Source organism: Elephas maximus, chromosome 2 (assembly GCF_024166365.1).
Source record: "Elephas maximus indicus isolate mEleMax1 chromosome 2, mEleMax1 primary haplotype, whole genome shotgun sequence".
NCBI classification, from domain to species: domain Eukaryota; kingdom Metazoa; phylum Chordata; class Mammalia; order Proboscidea; family Elephantidae; genus Elephas; species Elephas maximus.
Genome location: NC_064820.1, coordinates 152,169,086 through 152,184,129, shown reverse-complemented (window position 1 = coordinate 152,184,129; position 15,044 = coordinate 152,169,086). Strand labels below are relative to the sequence as shown.

Here is a 15,044-nt window from a genome sequence, read left to right as displayed (position 1 = left end):
TTGTTGTACAAGGGTTCGCCGGAAGTGTCTGTCTATTCAGCCATCTTGGCCCCACCTATCTTTTGATTTCTTGACTGCTGCTTCAATGGGTGTTGTTTGTGGATCCAAGTAAAATGAAATCCTTGACAACTTCATTCTTTTCTCCGTTTATCATGATGTTGCTTATTGGTCCAGTTGTGAGAATTTTTGTTTTCTTTAGTTGAGGCGAAATCCATAGTGAAGGCTGTGGTCTTTGATCTTCATCAGTAAATACTTCACGTCCCCTTCATGTTCGGCAAGAAAGGTTGTGTTATGTGCTTAACGCAGGTTGTTCATGAGTCTTTCTCCAATCCTGATGCCCCATTCTTCTTCATATAGTCCAGCTTCTTGTATCATTTGCTCAGCATACAGATTCAATAGGTATGGTGAAATGATACAACCCTAACACACGCCTTTCCTGACTTTAAACCACTCAGTATTCTCTTGTTCTGTCTGAACAACTGCTTCTTGATCTATGTACAGGTTCCTCGTGAGCACAATGAAGGGATCTGGAATCTACATTCTTCACAATGTAATCCATAATTTTTTATGAACCACACAGTCAAATGCCTTTGCATAGTTAATAAAACATAGGTAAAAATCCTTCTGGTATTCTCTGCTTTCAGCCAGAATCCGACTAACGTCAGCAGTGATATCAGTTGTTCCACGTCCTCCTCTGAGTCTGGCTTGAATTTCTGGCAGTTCCCTGTTGATGTACTGCTGGAACTGTTTTTGAATGATCTTCAGCAAAGTTTTTCTCATGTGTGATATTGATATTCCATAATTTCTGCATTTTGTTCGATCATCTTTCTTTGGAATGGGCACAAATATGGATCTCTTCCAGTTAGTTGGCCGGGTAGCTGTCTTCCAGATTTCTCGGCATGGCCGAGTGAGCACTTCTAGCAGTGCATCCATTTGTTGAAACATCTCAGTTGGTCTTCTGTCAATTCCTGTAGCCTCGTTTTTCACAAATGCCTTCGGTGCAGCTTGGAATTCTTCATTCAGTACCATCAGTTCTTGAAAATATGCTACCTCCTGAAAGGGCTGAAGGCCTATCAGTTCTTTTTGGTACAGCGATTCTGTGTATTCCTTCCATCTTATTTTTAATGCTTCCTGCATTACTCAATATTTTGTCCATAGACTCCTTCAGAATTGCAGCTTGAAGTGTGAATTTTTTCTTCAGTCTTTCAGACTTGAGAAATGCCAAGCATGTTCTTCCTGTTTGGTTTTCTAACTCTAGGTCTTTGCACATCTCATTATAATGCTTCACTTTGTCTTCTGGAGCTGTCCTTTGAAATCTTCGGTTCACCTCTTTTACTTCATCATTTCTTCCATTAGCTTTTGCTACTCTGCATTTAAGAACATGTTTGAGAGTCTCTTCTGACATCCATTTTTGTCTTTTCTTTCTTTCCTGTCTTTTTAGTGACCTTTTCCATTCTTCATGTATAATGTCTTTGATGTCATCCCACAACTTGTCTGGTCTTCAGTCATTAGTGTTGAGTGTATCAGATCTCTTCTTGATGGTCTTCAAATTCGGATGGGATATATTCAAGTTTGTATATTGGCTCTTCCAAACTTGTTTTAATTTTCTTCAGCTTCAACTTGGACATGCATATGAGCAGTTGATGGTCTGTTCCATAGTTGACCCCTGGCCTTATTCTGACTGATGATATTGAGCTTCTCCATCATCTCTTTCTGCATATGTAGTCAGTGTGATTCCTGTGCTTTCCATCTGGTGATGTCCACCTGTATACTCTCTGTTTATGTTGCTGAGAAAAAGTATTTGCAATGAATAAGATATTCTGTCACCAAGACCATATTTTCCGACTACTGATCCTTCATCTTTGTTTCCAACTTTTGCATTTCAATTACTGGTAATTATCAATGCATCTTGATTGTATGTTTGTTTAATTCCAGACTGCAGAAGTTGATAAAAATCTTCAGTTTCCTCATATTTGCCATTAGTGGTTGGTGAATAATTTTGAATAATAGTCATATTAACTGGTCTTCCTTGTTGTATGGATATTATCCCATCACTGACAGCATCGTACTTGAGGATGGTTCTTGAAATGTTCTTTTTGGTGATAAATGCTGTGGCTTTCCTCTTCAATTTGTCATTCCCGGCATAGTAGACCATATGATTGTCTGATTCAAAATGGCCAATACCAGTCCATTTCAGTTCACTGATGCCTAGGATATTTCTTTTTTGACAACCTCCAGTTTTCCTAGATTCATACTTTGTATGTTCCACATTGCAATTACTGATGGATGTTTGCAGCTGTTCTCATTTTGAGTCATGCCACATCAGCAAATGAAGGTCCTAAAATCTTTACTCCGTCCATGTCATTAAGGTAGACTCTACTCTGAGGAGGCAGCTCTCCCTCAGTCGTATTTTGAGTGCCTTCTGATCTGAGGGGCTCATCTCCTGGCACTATTTCAGACAACTTTCCATGGTGTTCATAAGGTTTTCACTGGCCAGTTTTTTCAGAAGTAGACCGCTGGGTACTTCGTTTTATTTTGTCTTAGTCTGTACACTCCACTGAAACCAGTCCACCACGGGTGACCCTGCTGGTATTTGAAATACAGGTGCCATAGTTTCCAGCATCTCAGTAATGCCCAAGCCACTGCAGTCCAACAAACTGACATATTTGTGGTGGGTTAATTTCTAAGTTTTGATAATTGCATTACAGTTGTGTAGATGTTAACATTGAGGAAAACTGTATGAGGGATATATGGAAACTCCTGTGCTGTATTTGCAATTTTTGTATAAGTTTAAAGATAGTTCAAAGGGGAAAGTGAAAAGCAATCAAAAACTCATTTATTGTTCACATATCTTGCCAATCAGCTGGACTTGGTCCTGATCTGTGATTTGGGTCCAGGTTTGCTTCATGCGTCTCTAGCGCTTATTGGACCAGAAGGCTAGTGGTGGCATGTTCTTCTCATGGTGATGGCAGAAGCTCAAGAGACAAGCCAACCATGCAAACACATTTCAAACCTCAGTTTGTGGCATATTTACTAGCATCTCACAGGTCAAAGCATGTCACAAGCCACCCCAAAGTCAAGTGGCAGGAAAGTACACACTCCCTCTAGCAGGAGGAATTGCAAAGTCACATGGCAGAGAGTATAGAAGAAAATTGGGAACAAGGATGAGATCAAACACGGATTTTTTTCCCTTAGGAAGAGCATAAGGTTTTTACCTGGTTCTTGGGCTGTGATTAAAGTCAGTGACAGAGAGTCTCAGTGGAGGTCAAAACTCAAGCATGATGTCACCTTACCTAATGTGGATAAGTTGTCTTCCGACTGCGACACTCATCCTTGGGATCTACCCCTACAGGAGTCAGTGACGGGAAGACAGACATTGTAGGCTTTGTCGGCCTGTTTTCCTTTCTGGATCCCTATCTTATTTTCTGCCTGTCCCCTTGCCTTCCACCCCTCAATCCTTGACTCTTTACCTTTAGCTGCATGTGTGTTGTGACTTCTCTTTGCTACTGCTCTTCCCTAGTGTTCCTGCCCTTGAGGCCTTGAAGGATGCAGGTCAGATGACACATTCTCTGTAACTTGGCTCTTTTCCCACTGGGGTGGAAACATTTGAAATACTGTATTTTCTGCTGCCTCTGCTGTTGCTGCTACCATGGCTGGTTTCGTATATTTTAAATGAGCACAACCTGAATTTTAAGTTAATGGTATTGTGGCTGCTCTTGCCCCCTGTGGTGGCTTATGTGAAGGGAGTAATTTTGGAATTTTCCCCAAATAAAATTAATTGATTCACATAAGATCTTAGTCTCTTCCTTGGCCAGCTTAGCACAGTATAACCTGTTATGTTCTGAAGCTTATAATCTCATATACTTTTTTCTTTTCCATTTCTCTTTGACCGAAAGTCTGTAAAATCAAGATGCTATTATTGCTAGCATTAATACTGCTACTACTAAAAACAACTATTACTATGACTGTTAATTATCATGAATCTACCTGCCCTATTGAAAATCCTTATTGGCCTTTTCAGAGCTATTAAAAGCACACATCCCTACATCAGCTAGAATTTTCTCTCTTTCATTTTCAGTTTTTCACTCAACAAATTACTACTGAGGGTTTACTATATGCTAGACTGTGTGAGAGGCCCTGGGGATAAAATGGTGAGCATTCATGTAACCTAGATAAATATGAAAACTAAAATAAAGCCACTGACTGTGGTCAGGACTTGGAAGAAATGTTTCATTATGCTATGAAAGCCTTTGGAGGGGTGCGAGCTGTTCTGGTCTAGGTAGATTGAGGATGCCTCTCAGAGGAATCTTAGCTGGGATTGGGAGGATGAGGAGATAGAGGCTGGGTTTGGAAAGAGCATACTGGACAAAGGAAACTGCAGGTGAAACAGCCTCATGGTGGGAGGGAGCATGGTTCTTTCAGGGAGTGGGAAAAGGCCAGTGTGGCCTAGATTGTGGGGAGTGAAGGGTGGACAAGGCTTAAGAGGCAGGCAGGGACTGGATACTGCTAGGCCTCATCAGCTGGGGTGAGGATTTTTATCTTTATTCTAAGAACAGTAGAAAATCATTAAAGACTTTGAAGCAATGGAATAACGTGGTCAGATTTGTATTTTGGAAAAAAAAAAATCATTTATTAGAAAAAACAGTACGGTTAAGAGCGACTAGGGGTGGCCAGTTGGGAGGCTATTGCAGTATCCAGAAGAGTGATTGTGATGGCCTGGACAGGAGCAGTGATGGGGAAGATGGAGAGAAGGGGATGCATGTAACAGAAATAGCAAGAAAAATCGACAGGTTTTGGATATAGACTGGGTATGGGTGATGGTGGTGTTTTGTCAGTTTGGGTCTCTTGAGGTAAGGCCACCTACCCCCCTCACAATGCTAAAGAGTCTACCTTTTGCTTCATAATTATAAGAATAGGATAGAAATTGCCAGTTCTTTGTTCTTGGAAACCCTGGTGGCATAGTGGTTAAGTGCTACAGCTGCTAACCAGAAGGTCAGCAATTCGAATCCACTAGGTGCTCCTTGGAAAGCTGTGGGGCAGTTCTTCTCTGTCTTATAGGGAAGCTATGGGTCCGAATTGTCTCAACAGCAACGGGTTGTTGTTCTTGCCAGTATTTGGCCTCACTTCCTCCTGGAACCAGCTTCCTCAGCTGTTAGCTTTATTTTGCTACTTGAGCTTGGGCTTCATGATGCCACACTACCCTAGCAGCCTCCCCACAGCCCTTCCAATTCTGCCAGCCTCTTCTGCTTGCCTCCTGAATGTGGCCTCTCAGTTTCTGTGTCCGAGCCTATGCACAGGGGCCTCCCTCTGTTTGGGATTCCTTTTTTCCAAGTCTGGGTCTCATTTTTTGCCTCATTTAACCTCCAACATAACTTATTCAAGAGGTTTTCCAGAGAAGGATTTCCACACTCCACTCTGGACATATTTTTAATCGTTGCAGCATTTTGGATGGATTTTGGATCAGAAGAAAGATCCCATGTGCGCATGTAGTTATACACTGGAAGTTCCCATTTTATTTCACCAAGGATACAAAAACTCCCCACTGAAATGGGGTAGCAGGAAAAGAAAAAGCATGTCTTGGGTGGTGTTTCCCTGGCTCTGTGCCTCTCTGATGGGAGTACAGTGGCTGGTGAAGCTCTGAGTTCACTGGGATCTTGAATTAAGAAAACTATTGAATCCTTGTTACATCATTGCCCTTTTATACTCAGAGTTTCCTGATGGTTCATGAGAATCTGTGATATGCTGTTCCATGGAAGAAGTTTTTTTAGATTGCCATCCTTTTTTGGTTCTTGAATCAAACTTAGCACCAGCAAGGCGATGCCATCCTCAGGCAGGAGAAAGCTGAGTCAATGCTCAGGGGTCAGAGCAGTATCTCTGCTTCTAGATTTCCTGTCTTCAGTCAGTGAAGAGCCTTTTCCCTGAAACTCTGTATCCTTGTTACCATTCACTTTTGTCTTTGTATTTCTAGTGCTTACCACGGTGGCTGGTGTATAGTAGCTGCTTGGTAAATACCATCTGCATGAATGAATGAATAAGTGTAACATTCCTTTTGTAGTAGGTGATCTTGCACAGTTGCTTTTTAACCATCCTTGGGTAATTGTGTGCAGTTGTGTATATGAGTATCTCATTCACTCATGACTCTTGTTTTCCCTGTTAGTGGATCAGCTCCTCTGAGACAGGTGGGTGTTGGTTTTTGATTTTTCTTGGTTCCAGTCCTGGCCTCCTTGGCTTGCTGCATCCTCCTGCCTTCCAGGCTCTGTCTTCTTCCTTCTCATAAAAGTTAAGTGCCACAAATTTTTGTGCCAAGCTCTGGCCTGGGGCAGAGGAAATAAAGAAGGAAGAGACAGAGTCCCTGTGCTCAAGGAGGAGAGAGCTGGATTAAACAGATGAGAGTGGTGAAGTGTAAGCATGCTGGCATGGCAGGCTGTCTGGGATTCTGTGGGACCCAGGGGAGGGGGAGGAAGGTGTGATGGAGGAGGCAGTAATATAGCAGCGTCCTGAAGAATGAGTAGGTATTTACCAGGGTGCTGTAAGTACATAGCAAAAAGGTTTATTTGCTCAATTTAAAGAAAACATGTTGTTGTTGTTGTTAGTTGCCCTCAAGTCATTTCCAACTCCTGGTGATCCCATGTGTTACAGAGTAGAACTGTTCTATAGGGTTTTCTTGGTTGTAATCTGAATAAAAGCAAATTGCCAGGCCTTTTCTTCCATGGTACAGCTGGGTGGGTTCAAACTGCCAACCTTCAGGTTAGCAGTCAAGCAAAAACTGCCACATAGGGGCCTTAGGATAGCTTAAATATGCAGGTTCTGATGAGGAGGCATTGGTCTCTGGGTTCAAGTGTGGATCCCCTTGCCTACCTTGCCTCATTGCCTTATTAGATGTGGACTAGCAAAGGGAGTATATGTGAATGGTGTGTGTGTGTAGCAGAGAGAGAAGAAAAGAGAGATGGATGGGTGAATTAAGGAGGGAAGTGAACACAGCAGAGTCTGGTCTTCATGAACTAATAAGTCCTCTTGGCCTTTTCGCCAGCCATTTCATCCCAGTGCCCCACCAGGGACCCTGCACTTCATGAGCCTTCTCTCTTCTTGTCTTTTAGGTCAGGCCGTCCCTGCAGGATCTCACGTGCGGCTGAATCTCCAGACTGGGGCAAGAGAAGTGAAACTCCAATATGAGGACAAATTCCGAAATAATTTGAAAAGGTCGAAAAAAGGCAAAAGGTACAGTGTCATCCCTAGGGACTGGGAGGGTAAGTGATGACATCGATTCTGTAATACTGAAAGTAATGACGATGTAATGTTTCTTCCCCAGATTCATGCAATTTTTTTTTTTTAATTTGAAATTTAACAGCCTAGAATTTGTAATAAATCTGTCAGGGTTTTATGGAAGTTTACTTCTACAGTCTTTGGAAAGAAACAGTTTGCAAAGCAAATTGATATGTTAAAAAAGGCTGTAGGGGGAATGCTTAACCTGCTTTAAAAATGAAGCTATTTTTCCCAGTACTTTAAGAGCAACCCATTTGAATCCGAACAATTAATGTGCTGATTACAGATGAGTCATCTATTCATTAAAACAGGCCTGTTAGGCTTCTGCTTTGCAGTAATACTTCCTTGGTGAACAATAAAATTGCATTTTAAAGTCTTTAATTCAGACTAACTTTTCTTCCTGTTAGTCCATATTAAAACAGGCTTTCTTATGGTATAAAAGTAGAGGCAATTGCAGTGCTCCAATGGTTAGAGGTTCCAGTTTAGATTATTTGATTTTGGAGAATTCACTGTCTCTATTTTTCTGTCCTTTGCCTTGAATTAACAAGCTTTCTCTGCTTAGTATTTGATTTGTGCATGAGAGGAGAAAGAGGTTGAGGTATGGGCTTACAGGGGCTGCTGGACGTGTGTGATTTTGAAGGTTGTCATAAATACTAGCCATGAAGTTTCTAACACGGGCCAGCAAACTCTGCCTGTTTTTGTATGACCCATGAGCTAAGTTGGTTTTTACATTTACTAATGGTTTGAAAAATAAAAAGAATATCTCATGACTTATGAGAATCATATAAAATTTAGGTTTCAGTGTCCATAAATAAAGTTTTATTGACTTATAGCCACGTAATTCATTTACAGATTGTGGCTGCTTTCTTGCTACAGTGGCAGAGTTGAGTAGTTGGGAAAGAGAAGCCATAAGGCCCTCAAAACCTAAAATATCATCTGGCCATTACAGATAGTTTGTAAATCCCTGTTCTTGTACATGTAAGTTCTGCATGGATTGAGTGGGGTTAGTGTGTTACTCAGTCCTTTGATTTTTGTTATTTAAAGAACGCTTTTAGTTAGATAGGATGCATCCTAAAATTAGAAGGGACCCTAGAGATCCAGTTCTTAATCTGAGTCTTTTTGACGATTAAAAAAAAAAAATTTTGACGATACACCTGACGAAAAGGTTATTCAGCTGTCCATGCACCTCTTCAGTCAGGTAGCACTCACAACCCCACAAAGCAGCCTGCTCAGATTTGGGCAGTTTTCACTGTTAGAAAATTCTGCTTTATTTTTAGAGAGAGGCATTTGGCTTCCTTGCAGTCTCCTCAAACTAGGAAGAATCTTTCATCTTCCTCCCTGTCTCCAGATAAGCCTGTACCTGGAGTGGCCCATGTCATAGGATTATTCCTTTCTCACAGCCATCTAAGAAAGAATCAAACGTCACTCTCCTAGCCCTTGCCAACCTCTCTTCATCCCCAGCATACATATATACACGTATTTCACCGTCTCAAAGTATGTTTAGGAAGTCTTTGTCACATTTAAACCAAGTCTTACTTTCTAAATTAAAAAAAAAAAAAAAGTATTTTTTTCTTGGTTTACAAATACTTAAATTAGGAACTTGATTAGAGTTTCTTGTTGATTTTTATACGGTTGGATATTACTTCTCTAATACCTGATCATCAGTAGAAGTTTACTGCCTTGTCTGTTGCTCACATCTTTTAAGAGTAGAAAGCAGAGCCATCTATGTGGTTTGTAGTAGACCCACCATAAGGAAGAAATATTTGTCCCCACTCCTGCCTCTTTACTTTTCTCCTTCGGAATTTTTCTGAGAGTTCTGCACTGGAATGGACTCCAGGATATTCTGGACCTGCCTTCTTCCTTCTCAGTGTTTACAGCGAGTGGCAAATCTGTCTGAACAGAAGCCCAAAGGGCATTGACAAAGTGGTGTGGGTGTTCAGCGCTGTGAGTTCAGTGAGTCTCTGGCTGCCTTTGGCAGCAACTCCCCCCCGCCGCCCCGCCCCGCCCCAGGGTGGACCTCATCCTGTGCTTCTCTAATTCCACTCCCCAGTGTCTTCTCAGCTCTTTATGACTGGAATGAGAACAGAGGCCTAAGTATGTTGGCCAGTCCCCTGAAATTGTTACAGTATTTTGCTTACCTGTTCGTTCTGTTTTGGGGACAAGATCCACAGCTTCCACCAGATTGTCAAAGAATTTGGTGATCCCCCAAAAAGTACTAGGTTAGAGAGAGATAGAGATAATACATTAAGCCTAATCCATAACAGCCTCTTCATTGGTCCTGCTGGATGTGTGGCTGTCCATTCTGCTACCTTGAGCTACAGTGCCTGTGGGCACTATGGCCTCGGACAGGATCCCTGACACTGGCTTGTCCTAGAGGCTTCTTCTGGCACTGCCTGACCTCAGTGCGTATTTGGCTCGTTTCAGCAGGTTTTCCACTTGCTATTTATGTTTTTGGCATTGCCATCCTCACTGGTTTTAGGTAATCATCCCCCTATGCTTAGAGGAGCCCGGGTGGTGAAGTGGTTAAGAGCTCAGGCTGCTAACCAAAAGGTCAGCAGTTCAAATCCACCAGTTGCTGCCTGTAAACCCTATGGGGCAGTTCTACTCTGTCCTATAGGGTTCCTATGAGTCTGAATCGACTCCACAACAACCACATGCTTAGAAAACTGAAGTATGAACTACACTGAAGTTGTCCCATCTTGGATTGTGCACTTACCAAGGTACAATATGGTATAGTGGTTAGGGGGGTAGGCAAGGATAGAGCCACTTACTTGCTCTGTTTATTCATTTCACAAAGACCTATTGAGTGTTCATATGCCAGGCACTGGGAATACAGTAGTAAACAAAATAAACAATAGGTCATCCTCACAGAGGCTGGCAGACAAAAAACAGACAGGTAAAGAAACACACAAATAATATAATTACAGATTGTGATAAGTGCTAAGGAAGAAATAAACAAGGTGATGAGTCCCTGGAGAAGGCCACTTTAGATAGGATAGTTTGGGAAGTTTTCATCAAGATGATGTTTGAGCTGAGATCTGAAGAAGGAAGATGATTTAGCTATCCAGAGGGTTAGGTTTATAAGCTTAGGGTTAAGTATTTTAGGCAGAGGAAACAAGATGAACCCCTGGCTTTGTCAAGGAAAAGTTTTCATTGTGTTTGAGAAACAAAAATGATCAAGGTGACTAGAGACTAGGAGAAGGAAAGAGACTGATAGGAGATGAGTTTGGAGAGGTAGATAGGGGGCATATCGTGTGGAGTTTTAAGGAACATGTTGAGTGTACTTCACATAATTTTAAGTGCAGTGGAAAGCCATCGGAGGATTTTATGCAGGAGAGTGATTTGCTTTAATGATCTTGGGAAAGATCATTTTAGTTGTTATGTGTGTGGAAAACAGATTGAAGGTGGACCAAAAAGGAAGCACAGAGGCAATTAGGATGTCATTTAAGTAGACCAGGGATGACATAATGGCCTAGTCTAGGATGTCACAGTGGAAAGTGGATGGATTTGGAGATTTAATTTTGTGGTAGAACCTACAGGACTTGTTTATGATTTAGATGTAGAAGTTGAGACAAACGGGGTAGTAAGAGTAAAGCCTCTTGGTCTCAACCCACCTGGAGCAAAGGAAAATGAAGAATGCAAGGTAATTATGAGCCCAAGAGGCAGAAAGGGCCACATAAAGCAGAGACTGCATTAGCCTGGGACCAGAAGAACTGGATGGTGCCCAGCTACAACCAATGACTGTCCTGACAGGGAACACAACAGAGAATCCCTGAGGGAGTTGGAGAGCAGTGGGCTGCAGACCCCAAATTCTCATAGAAAGACCAGACTTAATGGTCTAACTGAGACTAGAATAACCCCGGAGATCATGGTCCCCAGACCTTCTGTTAGCCCAAGACAGGACCTATTCCCAAAGCCAACTCTTCAGACAGGGATTGGACTGGACTATGGGATAAACAATGATACTGGTGAAGTATGAGCTTTTGGGATCAAGTATACGCATAAGACTATGTTGGCATCTCCTGTCTGAAGGGGAGATGAGAGGGTAGAGGGGGTCAGAAGCTGGTGGAATGGACAGGAAAAGAGAGAGTGGAGGGAAGGAGTGTGCTGTCTCATTAGGGGGAGAGCAATGAAGAGTATATAGCAAGGTGTTGATAAATTTTTGTGTGAGAGTCTGACTTGATTTGTAAACTTTCACTTAAAGCACAATTAAAAAAAAAAAGAGTAAAGCCTCATTTTGGGGTTTGAGCAGCTGGGTGTTTGGAGTTACCATTTATTGACATAGAAAAGATTGATAGAGGAACAGGCTTATGAGGAGAAGAATCAAGAGGCTATGTTTTAGATGTAATGAGTTTGAGGTACCTGTTAAACATCCAAGATCAGAGGGGTGATAAATCAGTTATGTAGTTGTAAAAAGATTGATATCCTAGGCATTAGTGAGCTGAAATGAACTGTATTGGCCGTTTTGAATCGGGCAATCATATGGTCTACTAAACTGGAAATGACAAATTGAAGAGGAATGGTATCACATTCATTGTCAAAAAGAACATTTCAAGATCTATCCTGAAGTACAATGCTGTCAGTGATAGGATAATATCCATACACCTACATGGAAGACCAGTTAATACAACTGTAATTCAAATTTACACAACAACAACTAAGGCCAAAAATGAACAGTTGAAGATTTTTGCCAACCTCCACAGCCTGAAATCAATCAAGTGTGCAATTAAGATGCATTGGTAATCACTGGTGATTGGAATATGAAAGTTGGGAACAAAAAAGAAGGATCAGTAGTTGGAAAATACGGCCTTGGTGATAGAAATGATGCTGGAGATCCACTTGATAGAACTTTGCAAGACCATTGACTTATTCATTGCAGATACCTTTTTTCACAAACATAAGCTACAACTGTGCACGTGGATCTTGCTGGATGGAATACACAGGAATCAAAACTACATCTGTGGAAAGAGATGATGGAGAAACTCAATATAATGAGTCAGAATAAGGCCAGGGGCTGACTGAGGAACAGACCTTCAATTGCTCATGTGCAAGTTCAAGCTGAAGCTTAAGAAAGTTAAAACAAGTCCATGAGAGCCAAAATATGACCTTGATTATGTCCTAGCTGAATTTAGAGATCATCTCAAGAGTAGAGTTGACCCATTGAATACTAATAACCAAATACCAGATGAGTTGTAGGATGTCATTAAGGACAACATACATAAAGGAAATAAAAAGTCATTAAAAAGACAGGAAGAAAAGAAAAGACCAAAACAGATGTCAGAAGAGATTCAGATTGGTGCCCATTCCAAAGAAAGATGATTCAGCAGAATGCAGAAATTATTGAACAATATCATAAGCAAGTAAAATTTTGCTGAAGATCATTCAAAAATGATTGCAGCAGTACATTGGCAAGGAATTGCCAGAAATTCAAGCTGGATTCAGAAGATGATGTGAAACAATTGATACAATTGCTAACGTCAGATAGATTTTGGCTGAAAACAGAGACTACCAGAAAGATGTTTACCTATGTCTTATTCACTATGCGGAGGCATTCGACTGTGTGGATCGTAACAAATTATGAATAACATTGCAAAGAATGGGAATTCCGGAACAATTAATTGTGCTCACGAGGAACTTATACGTAGACCAAGAGGCAGTTGTTGGAACAGAACAAGAGGCTGTTTAGTGGTTTAAAATCAGGGAAGGCATGCTTCAGCATTGTATCCTTTTACCATATTTATTTAATCTGTATGCTAAGCAGACAATCCAAGAAGCTAGACTATATGAAGAAGAATGGGGCAGCAGGATTGGAGGAAGACTCGTTAACAACCTGAGGTACACAGGTGATACAACCTTGCTTGCTGAAATCGAAGAGGACATAAAGCACTTACTGATGAAGATCAAAGACTACAGCCTTCAGTATGGATTACACCTCAACGTAAAGAAAACAAAAATCCTCACAACTGGACCAATAAGCAACATCATGATAAACAGAGGAAGTATTGAAGTTATCAAGGATTTCATTTTACCTAAGTCCACGATCAGCCCTCATGGAAGCAGCAGTCAAGAAATCAAACGGGGTATTGCATTGGGCAAAAGTGCTTCAAAAGACCTCTTTGAAATATTAAAAAGCAAAGATGTCAGTTGGAGGATTAAGGTGTGCCTGTCTCAAGCCATGGTATTTTCATTCACCTCATATGCATGTGAAAGCTGGACAGTGAATTAGGAAGACCAAAGAAGAATTGATGCCTTTGAATTATGGAGTTGGCAATGAATATTGAATATACCATGGACTGCCAGAAGAACGAAGAAATCTGTCTTAGAAGTAGTACAGCCATAATGCTCCTTAGAAGCAAGGATGGGAAGACTTCGTCTTAAGTACTTTGGACATGTTGTCAGTAAAGACTAGTCCCTGGGGAAGGACAACATGCTTGGTATCTTAGTCATCTAGGGCTGCTGTAACAGAAATACCACAAGGGGATGGCTTTAACAAAGAGAAATTTATTTCTTCACAGTTAAGTAGGCTAAAAGTCCAAATTCAGGGTGTCAGCTCCAGGGGAAAGCTTTGTCAGCGTTCTCATCAATCATTCCCCGGACTGGGAGCTTCTCTGTGCAAGGACCCCAGGTCCAAAGGACGTGCTCTGCTCCCGGCACTGCTTTCTTGGTGGTATGAGGTCCCCCTGCCTCTCTGCTTTCTTCTCTGTTTTATATCTTAAGAGATTGCCTCAAAACACAATCCAATCTTGTATATTGAGTCCTGCCTCACTAACACAACTGCAGCCCATCCTACCTCATTGACATCATAGAGGCAGGATTTACAACATAGAGGAAAATCACACAATACCAGGAATCATGGCCCAGCCAAATTGAAACACATATTTTGGGGGGGTCATAATTCAGTCCATGCCACTTGGTAGAGGGTCAGCGAAAAGGAGGAAGACCTTCAACAAGATGGATTGACACAGTGGCTGCGACAGTGGGCTCAAACATTGCAGTGACTGTGAGGATGGTGCAGGACCAGGTAGTCTTTCATTGTGTTGTACATAGGGTCACTGTGAGTTGGAACCAACTCAATGACACCTAACAACAACAACACAATAGTCTAGTGCTCTGGGGAGAGGTTTGGGCTAAAGATGTGAATCTGGGCATCATTGGCAAATAGATATTTAAAGAGAACTAGGGGAGAGTGTGAAGATAGAGAAGATTGTCCAGGACTGAATTTCAAAGCATTCCATATATGGAGTTTAGGTAAGAAAGGAGGAGCCAGTTAAAGGGTTAGAGCCGAAGTAAGGAAGAGGAAGAACCAGGAGAGTCTGGTAATAAGAAGCCAAGAAAGGAGAGTGTTTCAAGAAAGGAAGGGTGAACTGTGTAAATGCTTCTGAGTAGTTGAGGAACACGAAGTTAGAGAAGGGTCCACTGGATTTGACCATCCACTTATTGGTAATTTAGGGAGCAGTTTTACTGCAGTTGCAGGGACAAAATCCAGATTAGATTAAATGGTAATGTAAATAGGAGTCAAGAAGGTGGGAATCGTGAGTCAAGAGAATGTGTTCAAAAAATTTTACTTTGATGGAAAGTAGGGAAATGGCATGATAACTAGAAAAAACTGTGGAGTTAAAGTATGCTGATGGGAATAATCCAATATAAAGGGAGAGCTTGATGATACAAGAGAGAAGGGTATAATTATGAGAGTTAAAGCTTTTAAAAAGGCAAGTGGGACCTGGAGTGTAAGATTGATAGAAGCAGGGACACTGTCATCCATTATAGCAGAAGGGAAAGCA

The 15,044-nt window shown here is 41.5% G+C and overlaps 1 protein-coding gene across 4 annotated transcripts in view; it reads left to right on the top strand.

Moving 5' to 3' along the window:
- SIL1 (SIL1 nucleotide exchange factor) overlaps window positions 1-15,044 on the top strand; it is a 318,024-nt gene that overhangs the window by 172,713 nt on the left and 130,267 nt on the right. For all 4 annotated transcript variants that reach the window (XM_049873774.1, XM_049873773.1, XM_049873772.1 and 1 more), the window contains one exon: window positions 7,098-7,218. In XM_049873774.1, the coding sequence (XP_049729731.1) occupies window positions 7,098-7,218 (121 nt within the window). The remainder of the gene's footprint in view (window positions 1-7,097; window positions 7,219-15,044) is intronic.